The sequence below is a fragment of the Somniosus microcephalus genome, chromosome 25, assembly GCF_052327205.1.
Source record: "Somniosus microcephalus isolate GS21.2 chromosome 25, FLI_Smic_1.0, whole genome shotgun sequence".
In the NCBI taxonomy this organism is placed as follows: domain Eukaryota; kingdom Metazoa; phylum Chordata; class Chondrichthyes; order Squaliformes; family Somniosidae; genus Somniosus; species Somniosus microcephalus.
Genome location: NC_141011.1, coordinates 29,676,256 through 29,699,718, shown reverse-complemented (window position 1 = coordinate 29,699,718; position 23,463 = coordinate 29,676,256). Strand labels below are relative to the sequence as shown.

Genomic DNA, 23,463 nt, shown 5'->3' with positions numbered 1-23,463 from the left:
TTTTTGCCAATTTACAATATATCTAGCAAGGACATGGCTATCAAGTCCGCATATTAAATCCGTTGATGTCCAGCTGAATTCTACTATGAGAATTATCATCAGTACGCTTTTATCGGCACCAACACCTTGGCTGCCCATGCTTGCAAACATCGAACCACCACACCTACGCTGCAAATATACAGACTCCAGAGAATACACCGCTACCCCAACAAAGACATGCCGATCCAGGCTGACTTGAACAACCTACCACCAACCCGTCTCAAATCTAGGAGGCCATTTTGGACCGTCGCCGAAGCCCTTCAGCGATCTCCCCTCAGCCTTGATAACCGATGGCAAAATGCTTGGACGAACTGTGACATACTGAATGGATTCCTTATAGAGGACCCCACAGTACAACTTGAAGGATCAAACCTTCCTCGCAAACAGTGGACAACCATCAACTGCCTCAGAACCGGTCATGGTAGATGCTGCCTCCTTCTCCACAGATGGAAGATTAAAGCATCTCCATCATGCGACTGTGGAGCTCCTAATCAGACCCTGGAGCACATCATTGAGCGCTGCCCTCAGAGGAAATTCACAGGCAGCCTACAAGATCTCCACGCTGTTACACCGGAAGCTTTGGCCTGGATACCTGACTTAGATATTGACATTTGATTTGCTTTGCTACTACCATACGAAAGAAGAGGAGGACAGGTCCAGGAGCTGTGATACTGATGTGTTGAGGGAGGATGAAAGGCTGTTGTTTGTGTGGGTGACTGTCTCCACTAGTGGTTCCAATGTAAGAAAGAAGAGTTGGGTGTCAGAGGCATCTCTCCCATGTGGTCCCGTACAGTTGGAAAGTAGATGCTTGACTTTGAATAGTTGCTGTTTGGCTTTGTTCTACTTGGCGGCAAAGGTTTTGCTAAAAAAATGTCATGGTTTGGGCCATCAGTGATTCCCCCCTAAACCAATTGTTGAACCATTCTTTTCAACGCTTGTGTACAGTAATGGCGCTGGGTGTTAACAACAGGGTGAAATGAAGGACGACATTACCAGGTATCAGAGGGGGTTAAGGCCAGCACTCGGATCTGCTCTGTAACAGAAGCTCTTTTCCTGCAGGAACGTCCCAGACCTGAGTTTGCAGCAATGGCACCAACAATGGAACAGAATCCAATCACAGGGGTCAAGGAGCCGTATTTCCCTGAGAAAGACCGCATGTCCCGGATCATCACAGGGTCCATGGTTATTATAATTATGGTAAGAGTTCAGATTTTATCGAAAAGAATTGGACCTTTGGGTGCTCCTGCCTCTTAGAACCTGGGGTCCAGACTCCGATTCATGGGCAGTTGTTTCAAAGCCAAGAATTGTGACTTTCATTTCTGACTACAGTCCTTCTGCAATTGCTGGGGAAAGTCTGCACAGAGAAGACTTGTGAAAATATGGGCAGGCCAAGCAGGCAGCCCACTCGCACAGAGATAAAATAGAGGCGGCCCATGCTGTCTGCCACACATATTTCCATTGTTGTTCTAGCAGAGGTGGATTTTAAGAACATAAGAACATAAGAAATAGGAGCAGGAGTAGGCCAATCGGCCCCTCGAGCCTGCTCCGCCATTTAATAAGATCATGGCTGATCTGATCCTAACCGCCAATCTACTATCACAGAACCATCTCCTGAATCTAACATAATTAGACACACGAAATAGGAGCAGGATCAGGCTACACGGCCCCTGGGCCCGCTCCGCTACCCACAGGGCCATGTCCGATCCGAACCTAGACTCATGCCCAAATTCCTGCCCGCTCCCCGTAACCCTTAATTCCCTTTACTTCTAGGAAACTGTCTATTTCTGTTTTAAATTTATGTAATGATGTAGCTTCTACAGCTTTTTGGGGCAGCATATTCCATGGACCTACCACCCTCTGAGTGAAGTAGTTCCTCCTCATCTCAGTTTTGAAAGAGCAGCCCCTTATTCTAAGACTATGCCCCCTAGTTCTAGTTTCACCCATCATCGGGAACATCCTCCCCGCATCCACCCGATCCAACCCCTTCACAATCTTATATGTTTCAATAAGATCGCCTCTCATTCTTCTGAACTCCAATGAGTAGAGTCCCAATCTACTCAACCTCTCCTCATATGTCCATCCCCTCATCCCCGGGATTAACCGAGTGAACCTTCTTTGTACTGACTCGAGAGCAAGTATGTCTTTTCTTAAGTATGGACACCAAAACTGTATGCAGTATTCCAGGTGCGGTCTCACCAATACCTTGTACAACTGAAGCAATACATCCCTATTTTTATATTCTATCCCCCTAGCAATGAAAGCCAACATTCCATTGGCCTTCTTAATCACTTGCTGCACCTGCATACTAACCTTTTGAGTTTCGTGCACCAGGACCCCCAGATCCTTTTGTACTTCAGTACTTTCCAGTTTCTTGCCATTAAGATAATAGCTTGCTCTACGATTTTTCCTGCCAAAGTGCATAACCTCACACTTTCCAGTATTGTATTCCATCTGCCAAATCTCTGCCCACTTACTTAGCCTGTCTATGTCCCCTTGCAGGTTTTTTATGTCCTCCTCACTCACTACTTTCCCTCCCATCTTAGTATCATCTGCAAACTTTGATATGTTACACTCGGTCCCCTCCTCCAAATCGTTAATATAGATTGTAAAGAGTTGGGGACCCAGCACCGACCCCTGCGGAACACCACTTGTTACTGATTGCCATTCTGAGAATGAACCATTTATCCCAACTCTCTGCCTTCTGTTAGATAGCCAATCCTCTATCCATGCCAGAATATTACCCCCAATCCCGTGATTTTTTATCTTAAGCAATAATCTTTTGTGTGGCACCTTGTCAAATGCCTTTTGGAAGTCTAAATACACTACGTCCACTGGTTCCCCTTTATCCACCCTATATGTTACTTCCTCAAAGAACTCCAGCAAATTTGTCAAACATGACTTCCCCTTCATAAAACCATGCTGACTTTGTCCTATTAAATTATGATTATCCAAATGTCCTGTTACTGTCTCCTTAATAATGGACTCCAAAATTTTACCTACCACAGATGTTAGGCTAACCGGTCTATAGTTTCCAGCCTTCTGTCTACTGCCCTTTTTAAATAAGGGTGTTACATTAACAGTTTTCCAGTCTGCCGGGACCTTTGCTGAGTCCAGGGAGTTTTGGAAAATTCTTACCAATGCATCCACAATCCCTACCGCCACTTCCCTCAAGACCCTAGGATGTAAGCCATCAGGTCCAGGTGATTTATCCGCCTTGAGTCCCATTATTTTACCGAGTACCACTTCCTTAGTGATTTTGATCGTGTTTAGCTCCTCCCCCCCCTATAGCCCCCTGTTTGTCCAGTGTTGGGATATTCTTGGTGTCCTCTACTGTAAAGACTGATACAAAATATTCATTCAGTGTTTTTGCCATCTCCATATTTCCCACCATTAATTTCCCGGTCTCATCCTCTAAGGGACCAACATTTACTTTAGCCACCCTTTTTCTTTTTATATAACCATAAAAGCTCTTAGGCCTAGAAATTCACTAGCCTTAGCGCCGCTTTTGAGGCGCTAGAGGGACTAGCGCCAGAGTTATGGCCAGTTGAAAAATTCCCTGGGGCCCTAAAGCGGCGTTGCACCGGTAGCGCTGCGCCGGCACCGATGACGTCATCGGTGTGCGCAGCGTCCCGGTTGCCATGCCGACGGGCCCCAGCGCCGAAATTCAGTTGCGGCCGCCTCGCCCGTGGCAGCCGCAACTAAGACTCTGGCAACAGAGTCCAACATGTGTTTGCGCCGGCGCATTAAAGGCCCCGCGGTGGCCGGCTGCTTTCCCGCCGGCCGCCTGCCCACAGCTCCCTCCCCGGACTTCTCCCCCCCCCCCGGAACAGATGCAAGCCCGGCACTTGTCCGAGGTGCCGGGCTCGTTCTTAAACAGATTTGCGCGGGCCGCGGCCGGGTGCAGGCAGCTCCTCCTTAACGGAAGGAGGAGGCCTGCACTTCCCCAGCCTGCCGCACCGCATCGGGTGCCGCAGCGCCGGAATTGCGGCGCTAAACGGCAGTTAGCGCCCTTTTCCAGGCGCTAAGACCCTTCAGTAGCGCCGGCAGCCGTTTGGGCGCGGCGCTACTGAATTTTTGGCGCGCGCAGGGGGACTTAGCGCCGGCACTAACTTCCGGCGCTAAAGCCCTGGCTAAGCCAAAACCCAATTTCTAGGCCTTACTATCTGTTTTTATATTTTTTGCTAATTTACTTTCATAATCTATCTTCCCTTTCTTAATCAATCTTTTTGTTATTTTTTGCTGTCTTTTAAAGTTTTCCCAATCCTCTATCCTCCCACTAGATTTGGCTACCTTATATGCCCTTGTTTTTAGTCGAATACTATCCTTAATTTCTTTACTTAGCCACGGATGGCTGTCTTTTCTTTTACACCCTTTTCTTCTCGGAATATATATTTTTTGGAAGTTGTAAAATAACTCCTTAAATGTACACCACTGATCATGTATCGTCTTACCCTTTAATCTATTTTCCCAATCCACTCTACTCAATTCCGCTCTCATACCTTCATAGTCTCCTTTATTCAAGCTTAGCACGCTTGTTTGAGATCCAACCTTCTCACCCTCTAATTGAATATGGAATTCAACCATGTTATGGTCACTCATTCCAAGGGGATCCTTTACTAGGACATTTTTAATTAATCCTGTCTCGTTACACAGGACCAGATCTAAGGTTGCTTGCCCCCTGGTCGGTTCAGTTACATACTGCTCAAGAAACCCATCCCTAATACACTCAATGAACTCATCCTCAAGGCAGCCCTGCCCAATTTGATTTGTCCAATTAATATGATAGTTAAAATCCCCCATAATTATAGATGTTCCCTTATTACAAGCCTCAACTATTTCCTGATTGATACTCCGTCCAACAGAGTTGCAACTGTTCGGAGGCCTATAGACTACGCCCACTAATGTTTTTTTTCCCCTTATTATTCCTTACCTCCACCCAAACTGTTTCATTATCCTGATCTTTTGACCCAATATCATTTCTCTGTATTACAGTGATTCCTTCCTTTATTAACATAGCCACCTCACCTCCCCTTCCTTCCTACCTGTCCTTCCTGATCGTTAAATAACCTGGTATGTTTAATTCCCAGGCATTGTCACCCTGCAGCCATGTTTCTGTAATGGCCACAAGATCATACCCATATGTAGTTATTTGTGCCATTAACTCGTCTATTTTGTTACGAATGCTACGTGCATTCAGATAGAGAACTTTCAAATATGTTTTGTGACACTTAGTTCCTGCTTTTGCCCTTTTTATTACTTTACCTTTTACTCCATGCCTTCTGCCCCTTCCTGACACGCTCTGGTTTTTAATTTCCCCACTGCTACCTAAGCCTATGACCTTCTCTGTTGTCATTTTTATTATTTGCTCTCTAGGAACCTCCCCCCCACTAGTTAGTTTAAAGCCCTCTCTACAGCCCTAGTTATATGATCCGCCAGGACTCTAGTCCCAGCACTGGCCAAGTGAAGCCCGTCCCAACGGAACAGCTCCCTCCTGCCCCAGTACTGGTGCCAGTGTCCCAGGAAGCAAAACCCATTTCTCCCACACCAGCCTTCAGTCCCTGAACTGCTGGCAGCAGAGCCACCTCACTGAACCAAAGATGGGACAGGCACCAGCATCAGTACGTAAAGTAAATGCCTCAACTGACACCCCTAAATATGAATAATTCCAGGCTCGGAATGTTAAAATGGAAGGTAGAGCTTGCTTTAGTTGTTTTATTCACTCCTATGCTGCACATGCTCTTGACAATTGAATTGTGATAGTTTCTAATGCCCAGCACACAGGATCCCATGCAAAAGATGTGTAATCTGACCTGTTTGGTGCTCATTAAGATTAAGACCGTGCTGGGCATAGGAAAGTTTTCACATTGTATTTCCACTGTTGGGAAAGAACATACCTAGTTAAAGGGGGGTAATGGGTTGTGCTGGTTTATTGGAGGATGCTGAGGGGTATTGGGCTGTGCTGGTTTAATGGGATTAGTGGGTGTGTTCAGCTGTATTGGTTTAATGGGGAGTGTTGGAGGCTTGTTGGGCTCTGCTGGTTTAATTGGGCTGGGATTTATTGCTTCTAATAATTTTGATGAAATGCCAATAGTTTTGATGAAATACTAATCGTTATTTCTATTCTCTTCTTCACTCCTTTTTGGCTTTTTCTTTCTCCTTTCCACTCTTTTCTCATTCACACTTTCATTCTTTTTGCAACTTCCTTTTTGTCTTTCTTGTTCTTCCATTTCTCATTCTCTTTATTTTATATCTCCTCTGTTGCTGTTCTCCCGTTCTTTCTCTTCCTATCCCTTGATTCTGCCCTCGATTATCACTCTTTCCATTTCACATATTTCCTGCCCTGCCCAGCTGTTTGTAGTGATGATTTTCCTGGTGACAGTGATCATGTACCGTGGGATTATCAGTATGATGATGTACCACACAGGCAACGCCATTCTAATGACCCAGGTGAGAGAAGGGTAACCCACCCTGTGTATTAACTGCTGTTGCGCTGTTTTAAATAATTAAGGCCAATGTTCACGTTCCCGTGTGCATGAAGCTCTGCTACAGGAGCCAAACACAATTTATCATATTGTATTGTCTTTAACCTAAAATCAAGTTCCTAGTGACCACTGCTCCTAACAGCAGTAATTTACAATTTGGAAACATTGGATGTGAGAAATGGAAAATGTCATACTGGTGTAATAGTAGACGCTCTACTGATACTGAGGCAAAGGCACATTGTTCAGGTAGTGTTGAGGGAGTTTTACTCTGCATGTAACAGTGCTGCACCTGACTGGGAGGGCAGGATTTTCATTGAGGCGGGATTGGAGGCGTGTGGGGGGTTAAAATCTTGAAATCGGGGGGCACGAACCCATCCTGCCCCCAACCCGCCTCCATGCCAGTTTCAAAGGAGGCAGGTACCCGACCCGCGCTGGGACCCACCTCCCCGAGGCGGGAAGGGGATTAGTGCCAATTAACTGCCTGTTAACAGGTAGTTAACGGGCAGCTTTTAGCCTAATCCCTATTTTTATTGGTGAAGTGTGGGATTCCCGACAGCTCCAAACCATGCCAAGTTAGCGTCGGGATGAAGGGCTTGGAGGGGTCGAGATGTTCAGGTGAGTGATGGGTGCATGAGTGCAGAAGTAAGTGTGTTTGGTGTGTGTAAAGTGTTTAAAGAAATTTTACTTCCATGTACTTACCTTTACAGCCTTCCTTCCTTCAGGTCTTGGGAGTCCCTCATTTCACCGGCACAGAAAGCAGAATGGCCGCGATCTGTCAAAATCTGCAGCATTCAGCTTTCTGTTCCGGAGAGATCTCTAAATCATCCTGAGAGGAAGGAATTAACTTGGTGTACAGATTGTCAGTGTTTGACAGCTTCAAAGAGCTGTGAAACGCTAATATTTCATCTGTCAAAAGCTCTTGACAGATGAAATGTCTGTCTGTGATGTCACCTGTTGCCGGGTGGCCCTTAATTGGCCTGCTGAGCCCGCTGGGCGGGCTCAACAAGATCAATCAAGTGAAAATCGCGTAGGTTGTCCACAACTCGATGGAGGCGGGACTACAACCCCGAAAGTTGTAGTCCCGCCTCCTACATGCTTCCTCAATGAAAATCCAGCCCAGAGTGTTTGATGGGGCAGTGTAGAGGGCGCTCTATTGTGCATTTAATCCATGCTGTACCTGACCTGAAAATGACTGAGGCTGGCGCTGGGTGTTTGAAATGGAAAATGCTCCATTTCCCAGCACTAACAGTGACAACTTCCACTTATATTGTACTATTCAGGTAAACAATGTCTCACAAATAAGCATAATGAAAACAGTTACTGAACTAGGAAGAAAGAAATTTGGAGGTATGACTGAAGGTTAGGCTGAAGAGGTGGATTTTGAGGAAATTTTTAAATGTGGAGAGAGAGATTAGGGAAGGACTGAGGCAACTGAAGAATGCCACTACTGGTGGTTTGGCAAATGGAAGGAAGATGCACAGACGGTCAGAGTCAGAGGAACAGGGTGTTCAGGGGGGAAACAGGGCTGTAGGAGATTTCAGAGATAAAATGAGGCGAGATGAATACAAGAATTCTGAATTGAGTGCGTTGGGGAACAGGGAGCGTGTACCACTTGAGTGAGGAAGCTACAAATACAAGCCAGCTGTGGTGGTAGATTAGACAGTGGAAATGCCCTGCCTTTGGGTGAAGCACATGGCTTCAATATTAAAGGTGCAGATCTGTAGTGGAGAACTGGTTGAAGATTAACCTCTTGAGGTCAGGTGGTCACTAACTCAGTTTGTTTTAAGTATGTAACATTTTTTAATGCGTGTAACTTGTAAATGTAATATGCCCTGGCCAATATTTATTCCTCAATCAACATAACAAAAGCAACAGATTATCTGGTCATTATCACATTACTTTTTGTGGGAGCTTGCTGTGCACAATTGGCTGTTGCGTTTCCCACATTACAACAGTGACTACATTTCAAAAGTACTTCATCGGCTGTAAAGCACTTTGAGACGTCCGGTGGTCGTGAAAGGCGCTATATAAATGCAAGTCTTTTTCTTTTCTTTCTTTAAATTGGTTTGTAATCTGTGTCACTATTGCTAATGATAAATGTCACTTCTGACATTTCTCCAGTGATGGCAGCTCTCGATTCATGATATCCAGATTATATTTCCATGCAGAAGATCCTGAATCTTCTTAAATCTTTAGCGGTGAGGGGGGACTTCAAATATTGCAGCAGCAAGTATGTGCTGGTTAGACCACCAGGGAAGCCCCTCGTACACATCATCAAGATCCAATTTTCTCTCCTCCTCCTCCCGAAGGCACTAACAGTTGTTGGGGTACAGTTCCACAGGTGACGGCAGCCTTCTGGTTCCTCATCCAGGCGATCAGTCCTCATGTTTAGTTGTTATATTACACATGTTCCAATTGTTGGGGCTGTACTCAATGCATTACGTTAATCCCTAACAGGCTGGAAACATCGCAAACATCAGCAGCTCCATGGTAAACCTTGTACTCATCCTGCTGATGGGCCAGATCTACACTTCACTGGCAGAAAAACTCACCAGATGGGGTAAGGAAACGATCACCGGTCACCAGCACAGTGAATCTGGAGTCAACCCTCATCTAGTGTAAAGAAGCTGATGGCTCTGCCCCCTGTCTGTCAGCTCTAAGACCAAAGTCAGATTCAACCCAGACACAGAGGCTTTTGGTCCCTTTGATGTCCATTATAGATCCCAGTTGACGCCATTCTATCCAGTTTCAATCTAGATTGTGACCAGTTTCCAATGGAATACACCAATAGTTTAAAGTGCACTAAAATAGGAAACACAGCCCTGATCTTTGGGAAGCCCCAAGGATGGAGCACATGGAATCGAAACATGTGCATTTGCATAAGTGGAATAATTTGACACAAATTAAGCTTTTACAAGTGATTTGAAAAGGTCAGTTTACTGAAACAAGGGCAGTTGAGTTTGCACAAGTGTCAAATGTAGAACATCAGTATGTTTGTACAGGGCCAGTATAAACATGTTGAAGCCACTCTGCAACAAACTCAAAATGCCCTCTGACCCTGGCCTGAAAATGACTGAGCATTGCCGCCGATTAAACACGAAGTCTGTATAATTACATACTCTGCTATATAAGAGTAGCAAATCATATTTATATTGTAGCCCCGTGGTGTGTCAGAGTGTGGTCAGGCTATGTGTGATTGCAGGCCTGAATGTATGTGTGCATAAACTGGGTGTGTAATAGTGTGAGTCAGAATGTATATTGGCTGTTTGTGTACACACTGGGTGTATGACTCTCTCTGTGTGTCTGTGCATGTATTTATATGCACTAGTTGTCCTACACACATGTGCACACATGCTCATTCTTGCTCCCAGACTACACATTGATACTTGTTTTTCTGTCTTGTGCAGAGATGCACCGCACGCAGACGCAGTTCGACGATGCTTTCACCTTTAAAGTGTTTGTGTTCCAGTTTGTGAACTTCTACTCCTCCCCGTTCTACGTGGCATTTGTCAAAGGCAGGTGAGTCAAAAATAGAAATACGTAGTTTTAGAGTTCAGTTGAGAATGTTAATGATCCTTGGAGACAATTTTCCAAGCACGTCACTATATTAAAAACAAAAGTGGGGAATTTGCAAAGCAGATAGATACAGATAGTAAAGAAAGATTTGGACATATGTATCAATATCTGAGGGTCCAGCCCCTAGTGAAAACACCGTTGCAATGTGGGGATGCATTGATCAATATTTCTGCTCCTCCTAAGCTCCAAATATGGAGATATTTCCTATATGTCCTTCCTCCATCCTCACTGTATTGAAATCAAGTCTCATCACACTATCTCTTACTATAATTCACTCTAACCCAGTATCTGAAAATGGTGGCATCCCTTATCTCACTCGTTCTTCACTTCCCCCTACAATCAACATGGTTTTAAAACCCAAATTTCTCTCTCCCTTCACCTTGGTTTCTCATTACAAAAAGCACCAAAGTACTCAGTAATATATTTGCAGTTCTAACTTAAAGCCACCCTTATAATGGTTTTGGGGTACATGACATCACATCTTTCCTGCAACTCCGTGTTTGAATTTATCCAGTCAGGTTTCCACTCCTGTTAAACTACTGAAACAGCCCTAATCAAAGTCACAAATTACATCCTCTGTGACTATGGTGCATTTTTCCTCCTTGACCTCTCTGCTGCCTTTGACATGGTTGACCACACCATCCCTCTCCTTCATTGTCCAGCTCAATGGAATTACCTTCACTTGGTTCCTCTCTTACCTATTAAATTGTAGCCAGAGCATCTGCAGCAATGGGCTTCTCTTCCCACCCCACACTGATACCTCTGGAGATGCCAAGAAGGTATTCTTGCCATCCTGCTCTTCCTCATAAACATGATGCCGTTTGGTGACATTATCTGAAGACATGAGGTCAGCTTCGACACCCAGTTCGATCTCTCAACCCCTTCATTGTCTTTGCACTGTTAGACTGCTGGTCTGACATTCAGTCTTGGGTGAGATGCAATTTCCTCCCATTAAAACATTGGGAAGACTGAAGCAATCGTCTTTGGCCCTTGCCACAAACTCTAAATCCTTGTCACTGATTCCATTCCTCTTTCCAGCCACTGTCTTAGGTTGAAACAGTCTGTTCACAACCTCAATATCCTATTCGACCCCAAGCTGAGCTACCAAGCCCATATTACAAAGACCGCCTACTTCCACATTGTCCGCCTCTGCCCCTATCTCAGACCAACTGCTGATCAAACTCTCATCTGTGTCTTTGTTGCCTCCAGACTCAACTATTCCAATGCTCTCCCGGCCAGTCTCCCAGTCCCCCTAAGCCTCCAATTTAAAATTTTCATCCTCATGTTTAAATCCCTTCATGGTCTTGCTGCTCCCTATCTTTGTCATCTCCTCTAGCCCTACGACTCGGTGACATTGTTATCTGATTACGCCTCTGTGAAGCGCCTTGGACTCTTTTTCTACATTAAAGGTGCTATATAAATGAATGCAAGTTGTTGTTGCTCAGGACTGAGAGTGGAAAGTTTCTTTCTAAGAATTTCTTGTCTGTTTTTCCTAAGGTTTGTGGGTTACCCGGGACATTATGGCAAGCTGTTTGGGATGAGGAACGAGGATGTAAGTACAGGACCATCTGGAAAGGGCCATTTCTTTTCCCCAAATTTTCCCTCCTTTTCTGAGGTAGTGACTGTGTGGGTAAATTGTTCCATAGAGAGACACTCGCTCACGCGCTCACCCGCTCCCCGCTCACACACTTCCCGCTCCCATTCCTAGATCTTGCGTGATCATCGCAGTGGTCCATATACTGAAATGAAGAGACTGTGTCCTGGTTTTCCCTGTTTTTCTCACTGATGTGCATTCACACCTAAAACATTAAGCTGCCATTTCTTTTTCAAAGACTGACTGATCTTTTCTATATCTCCAGCATTTTCTGCTTTCATTGCAGCATTTGCATTTTTTTTCCTTTTTCTATTTGTAGCTAAGACTAGCTTGAAAGTGTAAGGGAGGCTAGGATAGCCCTGTCTCCCAATAGCATGCCCTGGATCTCTTTTACTGTGAGGGTGAGAACAGCAGGGAGAAATGCTGCATAATGAATGCATCTCCAACAGCCGGGAGGAGATTCTGAAGCAGGCAGAAAGGAACGTGGATTGTGGGGGGGAGGGGCATGGGGGTGGTCCATCGGAGCACTGAGTGAGAAGATTCTTATTTTTTCCCAGAGCACTGAATCCCCAGGGTCAAGCACTGTCCTCTGTCTTTAGGATAGATGTAGTGAAGCCTCCAGTTGATGCTGTTTTTGGTTCTTGCCATTTATTCATTGGGAAAATAATTGTGGAGGTGGCTCATTATTACTTTACCTGTCCTGGTCGCTCCATACCACTGCTCCTCACCTCTCCCTCTCTCTCTCCTAGCTGCCTGTTGTAATATTTCATCCTGACAGAGACTGCAGTGTGTGTGAATTGACTTGTTCTGTTTGATTCCAACAGTGCGGCCCAGGAGGGTGTCTGATCGAACTTGCCCAGCAACTTTTCATCATCATGGTGGGGAAACAGATAATCAGCAACATTCAGGAGTTTGTCATCCCGTAAGTAGGCATTTCCGATTCCTTGTCACACACAACATCTGGCCAGGAATAACCTGAGAGGAAGAGGAACGGTAGCATAGTGGTTATGTTACTGGACTAGTAATCCAGAGGCCTGGACTAATGATCCAGAGACGTGAGTTCAGATCCCACCATGGCAGCTGGGGAATTTAAATTCAGTTAATTAAATAAATTACTCTGTCCCACAGACTAGTCATATTCACAAAATCATACCTTTCAGCCAATGTCTCAGACTCCTCCCATCACAGAATGCAAGGGCACAGAATGTACTCTGGGTGGGGAACATCAATGTCCATCATCATCAGCAGCAGCAGAATTGTATTCCACCACAATCTATAACCTCATGGCCCAGCATATCCTTCACTCTACCATTACCATAAAGTCAAGGACCAACCCTGGTTCAATGAGGAGTGCTGAAGAGCATGACGGGAGTAGCACCAGGCGTACCTAAAAATGAGGTGCCAACCCGGGGAAGCTGCAGCATAGCGGAAACAGAGCTAAGTGATTCCCACAATCAACGGATCAGATCAAAGCTCTGCAGTCATGCCACGTGAATGGTGGTGGACAATTAAACAATTAACGGGAGGAGGAGGCTCCATGAATATCAGACAGATTATTATCTGAATGGCAATAGATTGGGAAAAGGGATAGTGCAACGAGACCTGGGTGTCCTTGTGCACCAGTTGCTGAAGGTAAGCATGCAGGTGCAGCAGGTGGTTAAGAAGGCAAATGGTATGTTGGCCTTCATAGCGAGAGGATTCGAGTACAGGAGCAAGGATGTCTTGCTGCAGTTGTATAGGGCCTTGGTGAGACCACACCTTGAGTATCGTGTGCAGTTTTGGTCACCTTATCTGAGGAAAGATGTTCTTGCCATGGAGAGAGTGCAGCGAATATTCACCAGACTGATACCTGGGATGGCAGGAATGACGTAGGAGGAGAAATTGGGTCAATTAGGCTTATATTCACTACAGTTTAGAAGAATGAGAGGGGATCTCATTGAAACGTATAAAATTCTAACAGGACTAGACAGACTAGATGCAGGAAGGATGTTCCCGATGGCGGGGGAGTCCAGAACCAGGGGTCACAGTCTAAGGTTAAGGGGTAAGCCATTTAGGACTGAGATGAGGAGGAATTTCTTCACCCAGAGAGTGGTGAACCTGTGGAATTCTCTACCACACAAGGCAGTTGAGGCCAATTCATTAAATATATTCAAAAAGGAGTTAGATATATTTCTTAAGGCTAAAGGGATCAAGGGATATGGGGAGAAAGCAGGGACAGGGTACTGAATTTGGATGATCAGCCATGATCTCATTAAATGGTGGAACAGGCTCGAGGGGCCGAATAGCCTACTCCTGCTCCTATCTTCTATGTTTCTATGTATCCCCATCTTCAAAGATGGCAGAGCCCAGCACGTGAGTGCAAAAGACAAAGCTGAAGCATTTGCAACCAACTTCAGCCAGAAGTGCGGAGAGGATGATCCATATAGGCCTCCTCCTGAGGTCCCCATCATCACAGAAGCCAGTCTTCAGCCAATTCAATTCACTCCACGTGATATCAAGAAACGGCTGAGCGCACTGGATACAGCAAAGGCTATGGGCCCCGACAACATCCCGGCTGTCGTGCTGAAGACATGTGCTCCAGAACTGGCCGCGCCTCTAGCCAAGCTGTTCCAGTACAGCTACAACACTGGCATCTATCCGACTATGTGGAAAACTGCCCAGGTATGTCCCGTCCACAAAAAGCAGGACAAATCCAATCCGCCCGATTACTGCCCCATCAGTCTACTCTCAATCATTAGCAAAGTGATGGAAGGTGTCGTCGACAGTGCTATCAAGCAGCACTTACTCACCAATAACCTGCTCATCGATGCTCAGTTTGGGTTCCTCCAGGACCACTCGGCTCCAGACCTCATTACAGCCTTGGTCCAAACATGGACAAACGAGCTGAATTCCAGGGGTGAGGTGAGAGTGACTGCCCTTGACATTAAGACAACATTTGACCGAGTGGCATCAAGGAGCCCCAGTAAAACTGAAGTCAATGGGAATCGGGGGGAAAACTCTCAACTGGCTGGAGTCATACCTAGCACAAAGGAAGATGGTTGTGGTTGTTGGAGGTCAATCACTTCCGCCCCAGGACATCGCTGCAGGAACCCCTCAGGGCAATGTCCTAGGCCCAACCATCTTCAGCTGCTTCATCAATGACCTTCCCTCCATCATAAGGTCAGAAGTGGGGATGTTCTAAAGTATTTATTAGTCTTCAGGAAGAAACGCTATCTAGCCTAGTCACAGAGGCATCTTACCCATTGAGGCAGTGAGCTGTGACAGTCTGGTGATGAGGTCATGGGCCTTTTGCAACCAATCCAAGCTCACTAGTGATGCAACATTCTGTAACCCACAATCTTAGCTCACCTTTATGCAGCTAGGAGGGGCAGTGCAAGTGACTCTGAGTTCTGTTGTTGCATGCATTTGTCAGGAAACTGAAGGCCTGGTGGCAGAAGCGGAAACTGGCCATTATCAGGGGCTCCCAGATCTGTCAGGAGCCCAAGCGATGGGAGGACGACTACGAACTCATCGATTGTGAGGGGCTGTTTGAAGAATATCTGGAAATGGGTGAGTGAATGGAGCAAGCTTTTTACCTCTTGGACTGTTCACATCTTAATAGTATTCATAAATACTGTAAATATAAAAAGAATTACACACATTTTTTCACCGAGAATATTACAGCTGCAAATGTAATTTAATTAGATGTACATTATTTGGTAAATACCATTGAAACAGCATAGGAGTGATATACAGTGAAAGTGATAGCTCGTAATGTCCAATGATAGTGATATTCAGTCTCTCTGTGATTTCCAGTGGACATAAGACATAAGCAGGAGCAGGCCATTCGGCCCCTCGAGCCTGCTCCGCCATTCAATAAGATCATGTGATCAGTGATAATGGTATTCAGTAATATCCAGTCATATTGATATCCAGTGACAGCGAGTGATGTCTAGTGACATCTGCTGGTAGCTAGTTATGTCTAGCGATACCCAGTTATATTCAACAATACCGAGTAATAATGATAACCAGTGAATGCTAATATCCAAAGATGGTAATAATAGAATATCCAGTGATAACCAGTAGCAGTGATTTGGCACAGTGTCACATTCTGTAACCGATCCAGCAAATTTCTACACTTACTCCATGCGGTGCGATTTGTCGCCCGAGTATTACAATGTTAATAAAAAGATCTGGAGAGAATGAAAGTGTCGCTTTCTGAATGGTTCCGATCACCTGCCATGATAGCCAGTGATAACCAATGACAGCCAGTGATGTCCTGTGGGTTTTCCCTGATATCAAGTGGTGCACAGTGCATAATGTGATGTGCTATGCAGAATAATACGGGGTGCTGTACAAGCAGGGCACACATAGAGGGGTTGAGGTGACATCATCAACTTTGGGGAGAATGTTGCGCAGGTTATAATCATCCAAATCCCCAGTATGTTATATTACTGTGTCCTCTTCTTAGGCAGTCCCTCGGAACCGAGGATCACTTGCTTCCACATTAAAAATAAGTTTGCAGGTGCCTGATGAGTCCAATGTGGGACCTACAGGGGTCGATTTTAACTCGGGTGCGGGGAATTGTCAGGTTCCCCGAATTTGGTGTTTCCCACACGAATCTAAATGGGTGTGTGAGATTGATGCAATTTTAACTCAATTGGCCAATTGATTTCCAACGTGTGGGAACCCTTGGCAAATGAGTATTTCCAGTCAGAAAGTCGCATAATATGACGTCATTATTGTTGCTGCATTTAGGGTCTGCAACAAGCCTTGCTTCTTCTGCAGGCTGCCAACCTTTTGGCATTTGCTGATACACTGAGCTGGAAGCAGAATGGCAAGAAAAAGACTGAGGTCTGCACCCTGTTTTGACGACGTTGCCCTGCAGGCTTTCATGGAGGGAGCAAGAGCTCACAAGGAGGTGCTCTTCCCTTCATCAGGGAGGAAGATGCCTCCCCAGCAGACAAAGGCTGCATGGCTGCAAGTGGCAGAGGAGGTCAACTCCTTATCGGCTACCCGCAGAACCTGGATACAGTGCAGGAAGAGATTTCATGACCTTCAGCACACTGGAAAAGTGAGTATGAAGTTCCCATCACTTTCAATCTGATCTCCATTGCCTCTCCTCACCAGCACTCAGCTTTAGCAATCTCTTCCTCCACATCCCACTTGACACTGACATCCATGCACCCTTACCCATTCCCTCTCTCTCTATGCTCACATTCACCCAACTATTCAACTATGCAGCCCTCACACTCCCTATCACTCTGATGCTATGACAACACACAGGTCTTGCCACCTCACTCCATCTTTGTCTCCTTCTAAGCATCTATGCTATGGATTCTCTAAACTCACTCCTTCATTCTCACTCAACCTCCACTTGTCTCCCTCATTGCAGGAAAAGAGAACGAGCGAGGACAGGAGGAGGGCCACCCTCAGTAGCCCACCTCACCCCCTGGGAGGAGGCGGTCCTGGAGATCGTAGGACTGGAGGATGAGGCGCAAGTGGGGGACGGACAGACGGGTGCATCACAGGAAGCTGGTGACGGAATAGTTTTCCATCTCTCTCATTGACATTGCATGAGTCACTGATAATGATTCTGAAGCTATAACAGATGGACCTATGATCATCTGCAATATGCAATGTGCATGTAACCTTGACCTCACATCTCTAACTCTTTCCTTTACTCCCCCACAGGACCATCGAGAGCCCCCGTCCCCACTGTCCAGGAGGAAGAGCCTGAGCTTCCAGACTCCTCAGAGGAATCTGCAACCTCTGAGGGCGCAGCGTCAGCAGAATTCAGCGTACCCAGCACCAGCGCAGACACTCACACCTTGGTGGGACCTTTGGGACATAGAGTAGTGTTGTCACCTGGTGTATCACAGCTCACAAGTGAGCATCAGCAGATTGTGGAGACAGGGACGGCAGTGGAGAGTCCTAGTCGGAGGGCGCAGGACTCTGCCAACTCGGCTCAGCTGCATGTCGACCCTCTGCCTCTGGGTCCATCCATAAGATCAGCGGGGCTGGAACTCCAGGAACAGATGCAGGAGTCTCTGGCAGGTTTTGTCTCCAGGGTCGATGTGAGTATGGAGCGAATGGAGGAGTCCATAGCGAACATGAGCAGAGCCTCTGTGGAGTCATTGGCGCATGAACGCATCACCATAGAAAGGATGGCAACCTCCATGGAGGAGATAAGTCGCCAGGGTATGGAAAACATGGTGAGTGCTCATAATAGAATGACATCTCTTGAGGAGCGATGGGCATCTATTGAACAGAGAAACCAGACCTTCATGGAAGTCCTTCTGAGTAGGACTGCCAGTGCAGATACGGGTCCCCATGGCCCCCTGATGTGCAGCAAGGTGCTCTCAAGCCACTTCCAAGTGCTGGCCCCTTCTGGCCTGTGCAGCTTCAGGTGGGTGAGCAGCAGCCTGGCGCTCCTGTTGCTGCTGCTGTTGCTCATGGTTCTGCTGGTGCCGCGGCTGGTGTTCGAGCTCATCTAATGCCCAGAAGGGAAGGAAATAAATGGCTCCCATGCTTCTGGTATATGCCTCCATTGAGGAAGCGCTGAGTGAAGGTGGCGAGCGGGGTTTCCCAGGAGGTCACACTGGAGATGTGTGTGAGGCTCCAACCTTCCACAGGTGTGGTTAAGCCTGGTAAAAGTTGCCCCAGGCCTGAAACAACAAAGTCCTGCCACCTGCAAATGATGACTGATCAAATCTCCTCTTTAATGGTTGACCTGCAGCTGATAGTCAGCAAGCAAATAGTGCTCACGCCAGGTTTCACAGGCGTGATCCCCACCAGGCATGTTTTACGTGGGAAAAGGGTTAAAAATGCAAGGGCCTGTTAAAATGGGATTATAAATGCCAATTATTGCTGATTAAGGGCCTTAAAGACCATATGGGCCTGTTGGAGGCGGGACTGATTCGGGACCATCAGACACGCCTGGGTTAAAATGGCTCGGGGTCGGGAACCCCAGTTTTTGCGAATTTAACCCCCCACACGCCTCAAAGCCCGCCTCACGGCTGAGTTAAAATCGACCCCACAGTCTCTGTCACAGGTGGGGCAGACGGTGGTTGAAGGGGCGGGTGGGTGGGGTGCTTGGGTTGACGTGCGCTGCCTGCGCTTGGCTTCTGCTTGCTCCGGCGAAGAGACTCGAGGTGTTCGGCGCCTTCCCAGATGCTTCTCCTCCACTTTGTGCGGTCTTGGGCCAGGGATTCCCAGGTGTCGATGGGGATGTTACACTTTTTCAAGGAGGCTTTGAGGGTGTCCTTGAAGCGTTTCCTCTGCCCACCTGGGGCTCTCTTGTCGTGTCGGAGCTCCGAGTAGAGCGCTTGTTTTGGGAGTCTCGTATCGGGCATGCGGACAATGTGACCCGTCCATTGGAGCTGATTGGGCGTGGTCAAAGCTTCGATGCTGGGGATGTTGGCCTGCGCAAGAACACTGACATTGGTGCGCCTATCCTGCCAATGGATTTGCAGGATCTTGCGGCGGCAGCGTTGGTGGTACCTCTCCAGTGCTTTGAGGTGCCTGCTGTACATGGTCCATGTCTGAGGCATACAGCAGGGCGGGTATCACTGCTGCTCTGTAGACCATGAGCTTAGTGCCGGGTTTGAGGTCCTGGTCTTCAAACACTCTCTTCTCAGGCGACCGAAGGCTGCACTGGCACTCTGAAGGCGGTGTTGGACTTCGTCGTCGACGTCTGCCCTTGTTGACAGTAGGTTCCCGAGGTATGGAAAGTGGTCCACGTTGTCCAAGGCCTTGTCATGGATTTTGATAATCGGGGGGGCAGTACTGTGTGGCGGGGGCAGGTTGGTAGAGGACCTTTGTCTTACGGATGTTTAGTGTAAGGCCCATGCTCTAGTATGCTTCGGTGAAGGTGTTGACAATGGTTTGGAGTTCGATCTCCGAGTGAGCGCAGACATATTACTGTGTGTAACACACTGCAAACAGGTGATGGTATGATCGTCATGGTGATTATAATGGGTGATTGGCTATTTGAATGCCATGCGATTAAAATAAAAATAGTGCTAGAATTTACTTTACTAACTCGTGCAAAAAAATTCACAACTTTTCAGTGATGCACAGTGAGCGTCCGGGAGGTATAGGGGATGGCAGTAATACACAGAGATCTGAGGTTCCTGATTCTCTACCATTCTTCCTCTTGCCAGTCCTACAATTTGGGTTCATCACTATCTTTGTGGCTGCCTTTCCACTGGCTCCTCTCTTTGCTATGCTCAACAACTGGGTGGAGATTCGTCTGGATGCCCAGAAGTTTGTGTGTGAATACCGGAGACCAGTGGCTGAACGCGCTCAGAACATCGGAGTCTGGCTCAACATCCTCGAAGCACTGGCCCAGCTCTCGGTCATTATTAATGTGAGTAACAGAGAACTGGATCAGTCCGTCTGTATTGGTAACCCAGTGTGTATCAGTGTCCCCTCCAACCCCCTCCCCACCCTTTTTTTCCCCTTCTCTCCTGAAGGTGTTACTGTTGCTGGGGTACAGTTCTATGGGCACTCACTGACCTCTGATAGCTCATCCAAGTGGCCATTCTTTATAAACTTAGTCAGTGAGTGTTGGCAGGGTATTTCACTGTGGGCATGCCCAATCCTGTCTTCCCATAGTGTGCACACACAAGCATTTTCAACAGGAGTTAAAAAGAAAGAAAGACTTACATTTCTATAGCACCTTTCATGACCTCTTGGCGTCCCAAAGCGCTTTACAGCCAATGCTGGGATCCTCCTGGTCTGTACGACTCACTGCCTTAACAGTGAGCACTATAAGTGAAGCTAGAAGCATTGATGAGACCCAGTAACCATATCACTAGAATTTGTAGTGTGATCTTAAATTTGTTTATAACAAATTTTGCTAAAGATAATAGAGAAAATCCCCTCCCTAAAAGCATTGGCAGCACTAGTGAGGCGAGGAACATTCATGTGACTGTGAGCTCAGTGATAGCATTAGTAAGACTGTGAGTACCAATGCTAGAGACTGATTAGTGAAATTAGTGAGAGTATGAATCTTAATGCTAGAGTCTATCTTGTAGGTAAAAGGATCTCGAAGATGGCCAACTTAAGGTGAAACATTTCAGATACTTTGGAAAGAATCTGTCTCGTGCTGTGTGTATACTCTGTATACCCGGTTTGTGTATGAGCTTGTACAATATGCGACATTTTTCTTCACATTGCCCTTCTACCATTTAATTCTGTCTGTGTTCCTTTCCTTTCCTCCCCCAGGCTTTCCTGATTGCATTCACATCTGAATTCCTGCCCCGCCTGCTCTATCAGTATGAACACAACGGTAACCTGGATGGATACGTAAACTTTACGCTGGCGTACTCGCCCTACAGCTATGTTAACAGCAACTACACACTATGCAGGTGAGACTAACTTGGGATACTTGAGTGTTACTGATGGGACAGAAAGTGCAGGTGGGTTTCACTCAACATCCAGCAGGGTGTGAGTTTTGGCAGTTTCCCGTGAACTGTGAAGTGTTGGATGTCTTGGAGACTGGGGGCTGGGTTTCCCTCAAGCCCCTATCTATCTATCTATGTAAGCCACCCCAGGATGGTTGGGGTGAGACATCTGCCCATGGCACCAGGCCAGTTTCCTGGATCGGAGGTAAGTTCTTTCTTTTTGTGGTGCCGGGAGGAACAGGAGTGTGCCAAGGATGGAACCTGGGGCATTCAGGAGGTGACCGCAATCTGTAAGAGGAGAAGCCATGGCTGGAGATGTTCTGGCTGCATTTGGACTGTAGGAGTGGAGCGAAGCTCGGGCAGCGCCGCGGAGGTGGACCTTGGAGGATAGGTTCTGGAAGAAGGTGGCGTAATCGACCATGTCAAACACCACAGAGAGGTCAGGGAGGGCTAACATGACACAGTTGTAGTCACTGAGAATATCTTTGGTGACTTTGACCTGGCAGTCTTAGTGCGGTGGGCAGGGCAGAAACAGGGAATTGTGGGAGAGGTGAGCATGAAGTTGGTAAAGAAGCAGCAAGATTAGGACAGGAAACAGCACTGAATCCAGCTTGGTCAACATCCCACAGCTGGCCAGGCTGTGAATGGAGACTCGGCGACACAGCGAGAGGCAAATCTCCTGAGGGCTGCAGGTAAAGGGGGAACATGCTACAAGTCTCTCCTTCTCTCCCCACCCTGACTCTATTTTGATTATTATTAATCCAAGGTCTAATAATCAATTTAAGAGGTTATTGATTGATGTTATGGGATTCAGTTTTACAAGACATTAAAAGCAGCAACTCAAGTTGAAAAGCCCATTAAAAAAAGCTAATGGAGTTTTATGTCAAGATGTATTGAATACAAGTCAAATGTGATGGGGAATCTTAGTATGACCACAGTTGGAGTACTGTGTGCAGTTTTGGACTGCATGATGTAGGAAGGAAGTCTGCGGCAATAGAGAGGGTACAGCACAGATTCACTAGGATGTTGCCTAGGATGAGGAAATACAAATACGAAGAAAGACTGTTTTCATTAGAACAGAGGAGATTAATGGTGATTTGATAGAGATGTTGAAAGTTTTGAAGGGAAGGGACAGAGTAGATAGAAACAGACTGCTTCCAATGATTGAGGGGTCTGGAACATGGGGACATAGATATAAGATTAAATGTAAGAGATTTCGGAGGACAGAGAGGACGAGAAACCTTTTTACACAAAGGGTTGTGAGGCTGTGGAATGCACCATCAGAGTTAGTGATTAAAGCAGAAACCATGTTAACGTTGAAGAATAAGTTAGACAGATGGTTGAAGGAAAGGGGGGAGGGGGGTGGAGTCAAGGGATATTGGAACATGTGGGATTAAGACTACTGCCCGTGGAGCACAAACACCACGAACTGCTTGGGCCAAATGGCCTGTGTCTGTGTTGTAATTTCTATGTGATTCTATGTAATGACAGGTACAAAGCGTTCCGTGATCCAGATGGGAATCTCACACTGTTCTACTGGAAGCTGCTGGCTGTTCGACTCGGATTCATCATCGTCTTTGAGGTAACGCAGTAACAAGATGCAGTCATTTCAGTAAAAGAACCATTTACTTGTGTTCCATAGCTGCAGTCTTCTTCTTTTGCTGCCCAATGGACCTGTTGGGTCCTTTTATGTGTATCTCAGTCAGGGTACAGTCACCTCATCACAGACCAGTGCACAGATCAGTCACTGTTCTGAAATGCAAAGGTTTGAAAATATTCAATAAGATAATTCTTCAGTGTTCCTAGCAAACCAGAAATATACCTCTGATTGTTAATTTGTTTTAAATTCCCCTGTGTATGGATCATATTCTGCCATTCCCCTTCTGTTGATGACGCCGCTCCCCAGTAGACACTCCTCAGATGCCATAGTCATAGAGTTATACAGCACAGAAAGAGGCCCTTCGGCCCATCGTGTCCACGCCGGCCATCAAGCTCTATCTATTCTAATGCCCTTCCCTTGTCGGCTCTGCTCGGATACTCCTCCACAGTATATTGATATCACTTCCTGGTAGCTCTCCCCTAAGCCGACTAGACGCTATTGCTTCTGTTGCAGCATCGGTGTAGCTTCTGTCACTGAATCGCTATGTTTCGGCCCTGCAGCATGTGGTGTTTTTCATTCTCCGTGCAATTGACTGGATGGTACCGGATATCCCAGAATCCCTCGAGGTGAAGATGAAGCGGGAGCGGTATCTGGCGAAGCAGGCGTTAGCAGATAACCAGGATGTTTATCTGTCGGTGAGTCAGCATTCGGCTTCTCCAGGTTAGTGGGGATGTAGCCGTGTGTCAGCTAGAGGCAGCAAACGATCAAACAAGGGTGTTTACC

The 23,463-nt window shown here is 46.6% G+C and overlaps 1 protein-coding gene across 2 annotated transcripts in view; it reads left to right on the top strand.

The window, feature by feature from the left end:
• Window positions 1-23,463, top strand: part of ano11 (anoctamin 11) — a 63,483-nt gene that overhangs the window by 30,852 nt on the left and 9,168 nt on the right. The window contains exons 12-22 of one of the 2 annotated variants that reach the window (XM_085967023.1): window positions 1,099-1,236; window positions 6,388-6,486; window positions 8,979-9,081; window positions 9,929-10,040; window positions 11,595-11,649; window positions 12,516-12,613; window positions 15,104-15,240; window positions 19,836-20,041; window positions 20,902-21,044; window positions 22,572-22,662; window positions 23,241-23,375. In XM_085967023.1, the coding sequence (XP_085823149.1) occupies window positions 1,099-1,236; window positions 6,388-6,486; window positions 8,979-9,081; window positions 9,929-10,040; window positions 11,595-11,649; window positions 12,516-12,613; window positions 15,104-15,240; window positions 19,836-20,041; window positions 20,902-21,044; window positions 22,572-22,662; window positions 23,241-23,375 (1,317 nt within the window). Of the gene's footprint in view, window positions 1-1,098; window positions 1,237-6,387; window positions 6,487-8,978; window positions 9,082-9,928; window positions 10,041-11,594; window positions 11,650-12,515; window positions 12,614-15,103; window positions 15,241-19,835; window positions 20,042-20,901; window positions 21,045-22,571; window positions 22,663-23,240; window positions 23,401-23,463 lie in introns of both variants that reach the window. The other variant, XM_085967022.1, reaches the window with a different exon arrangement.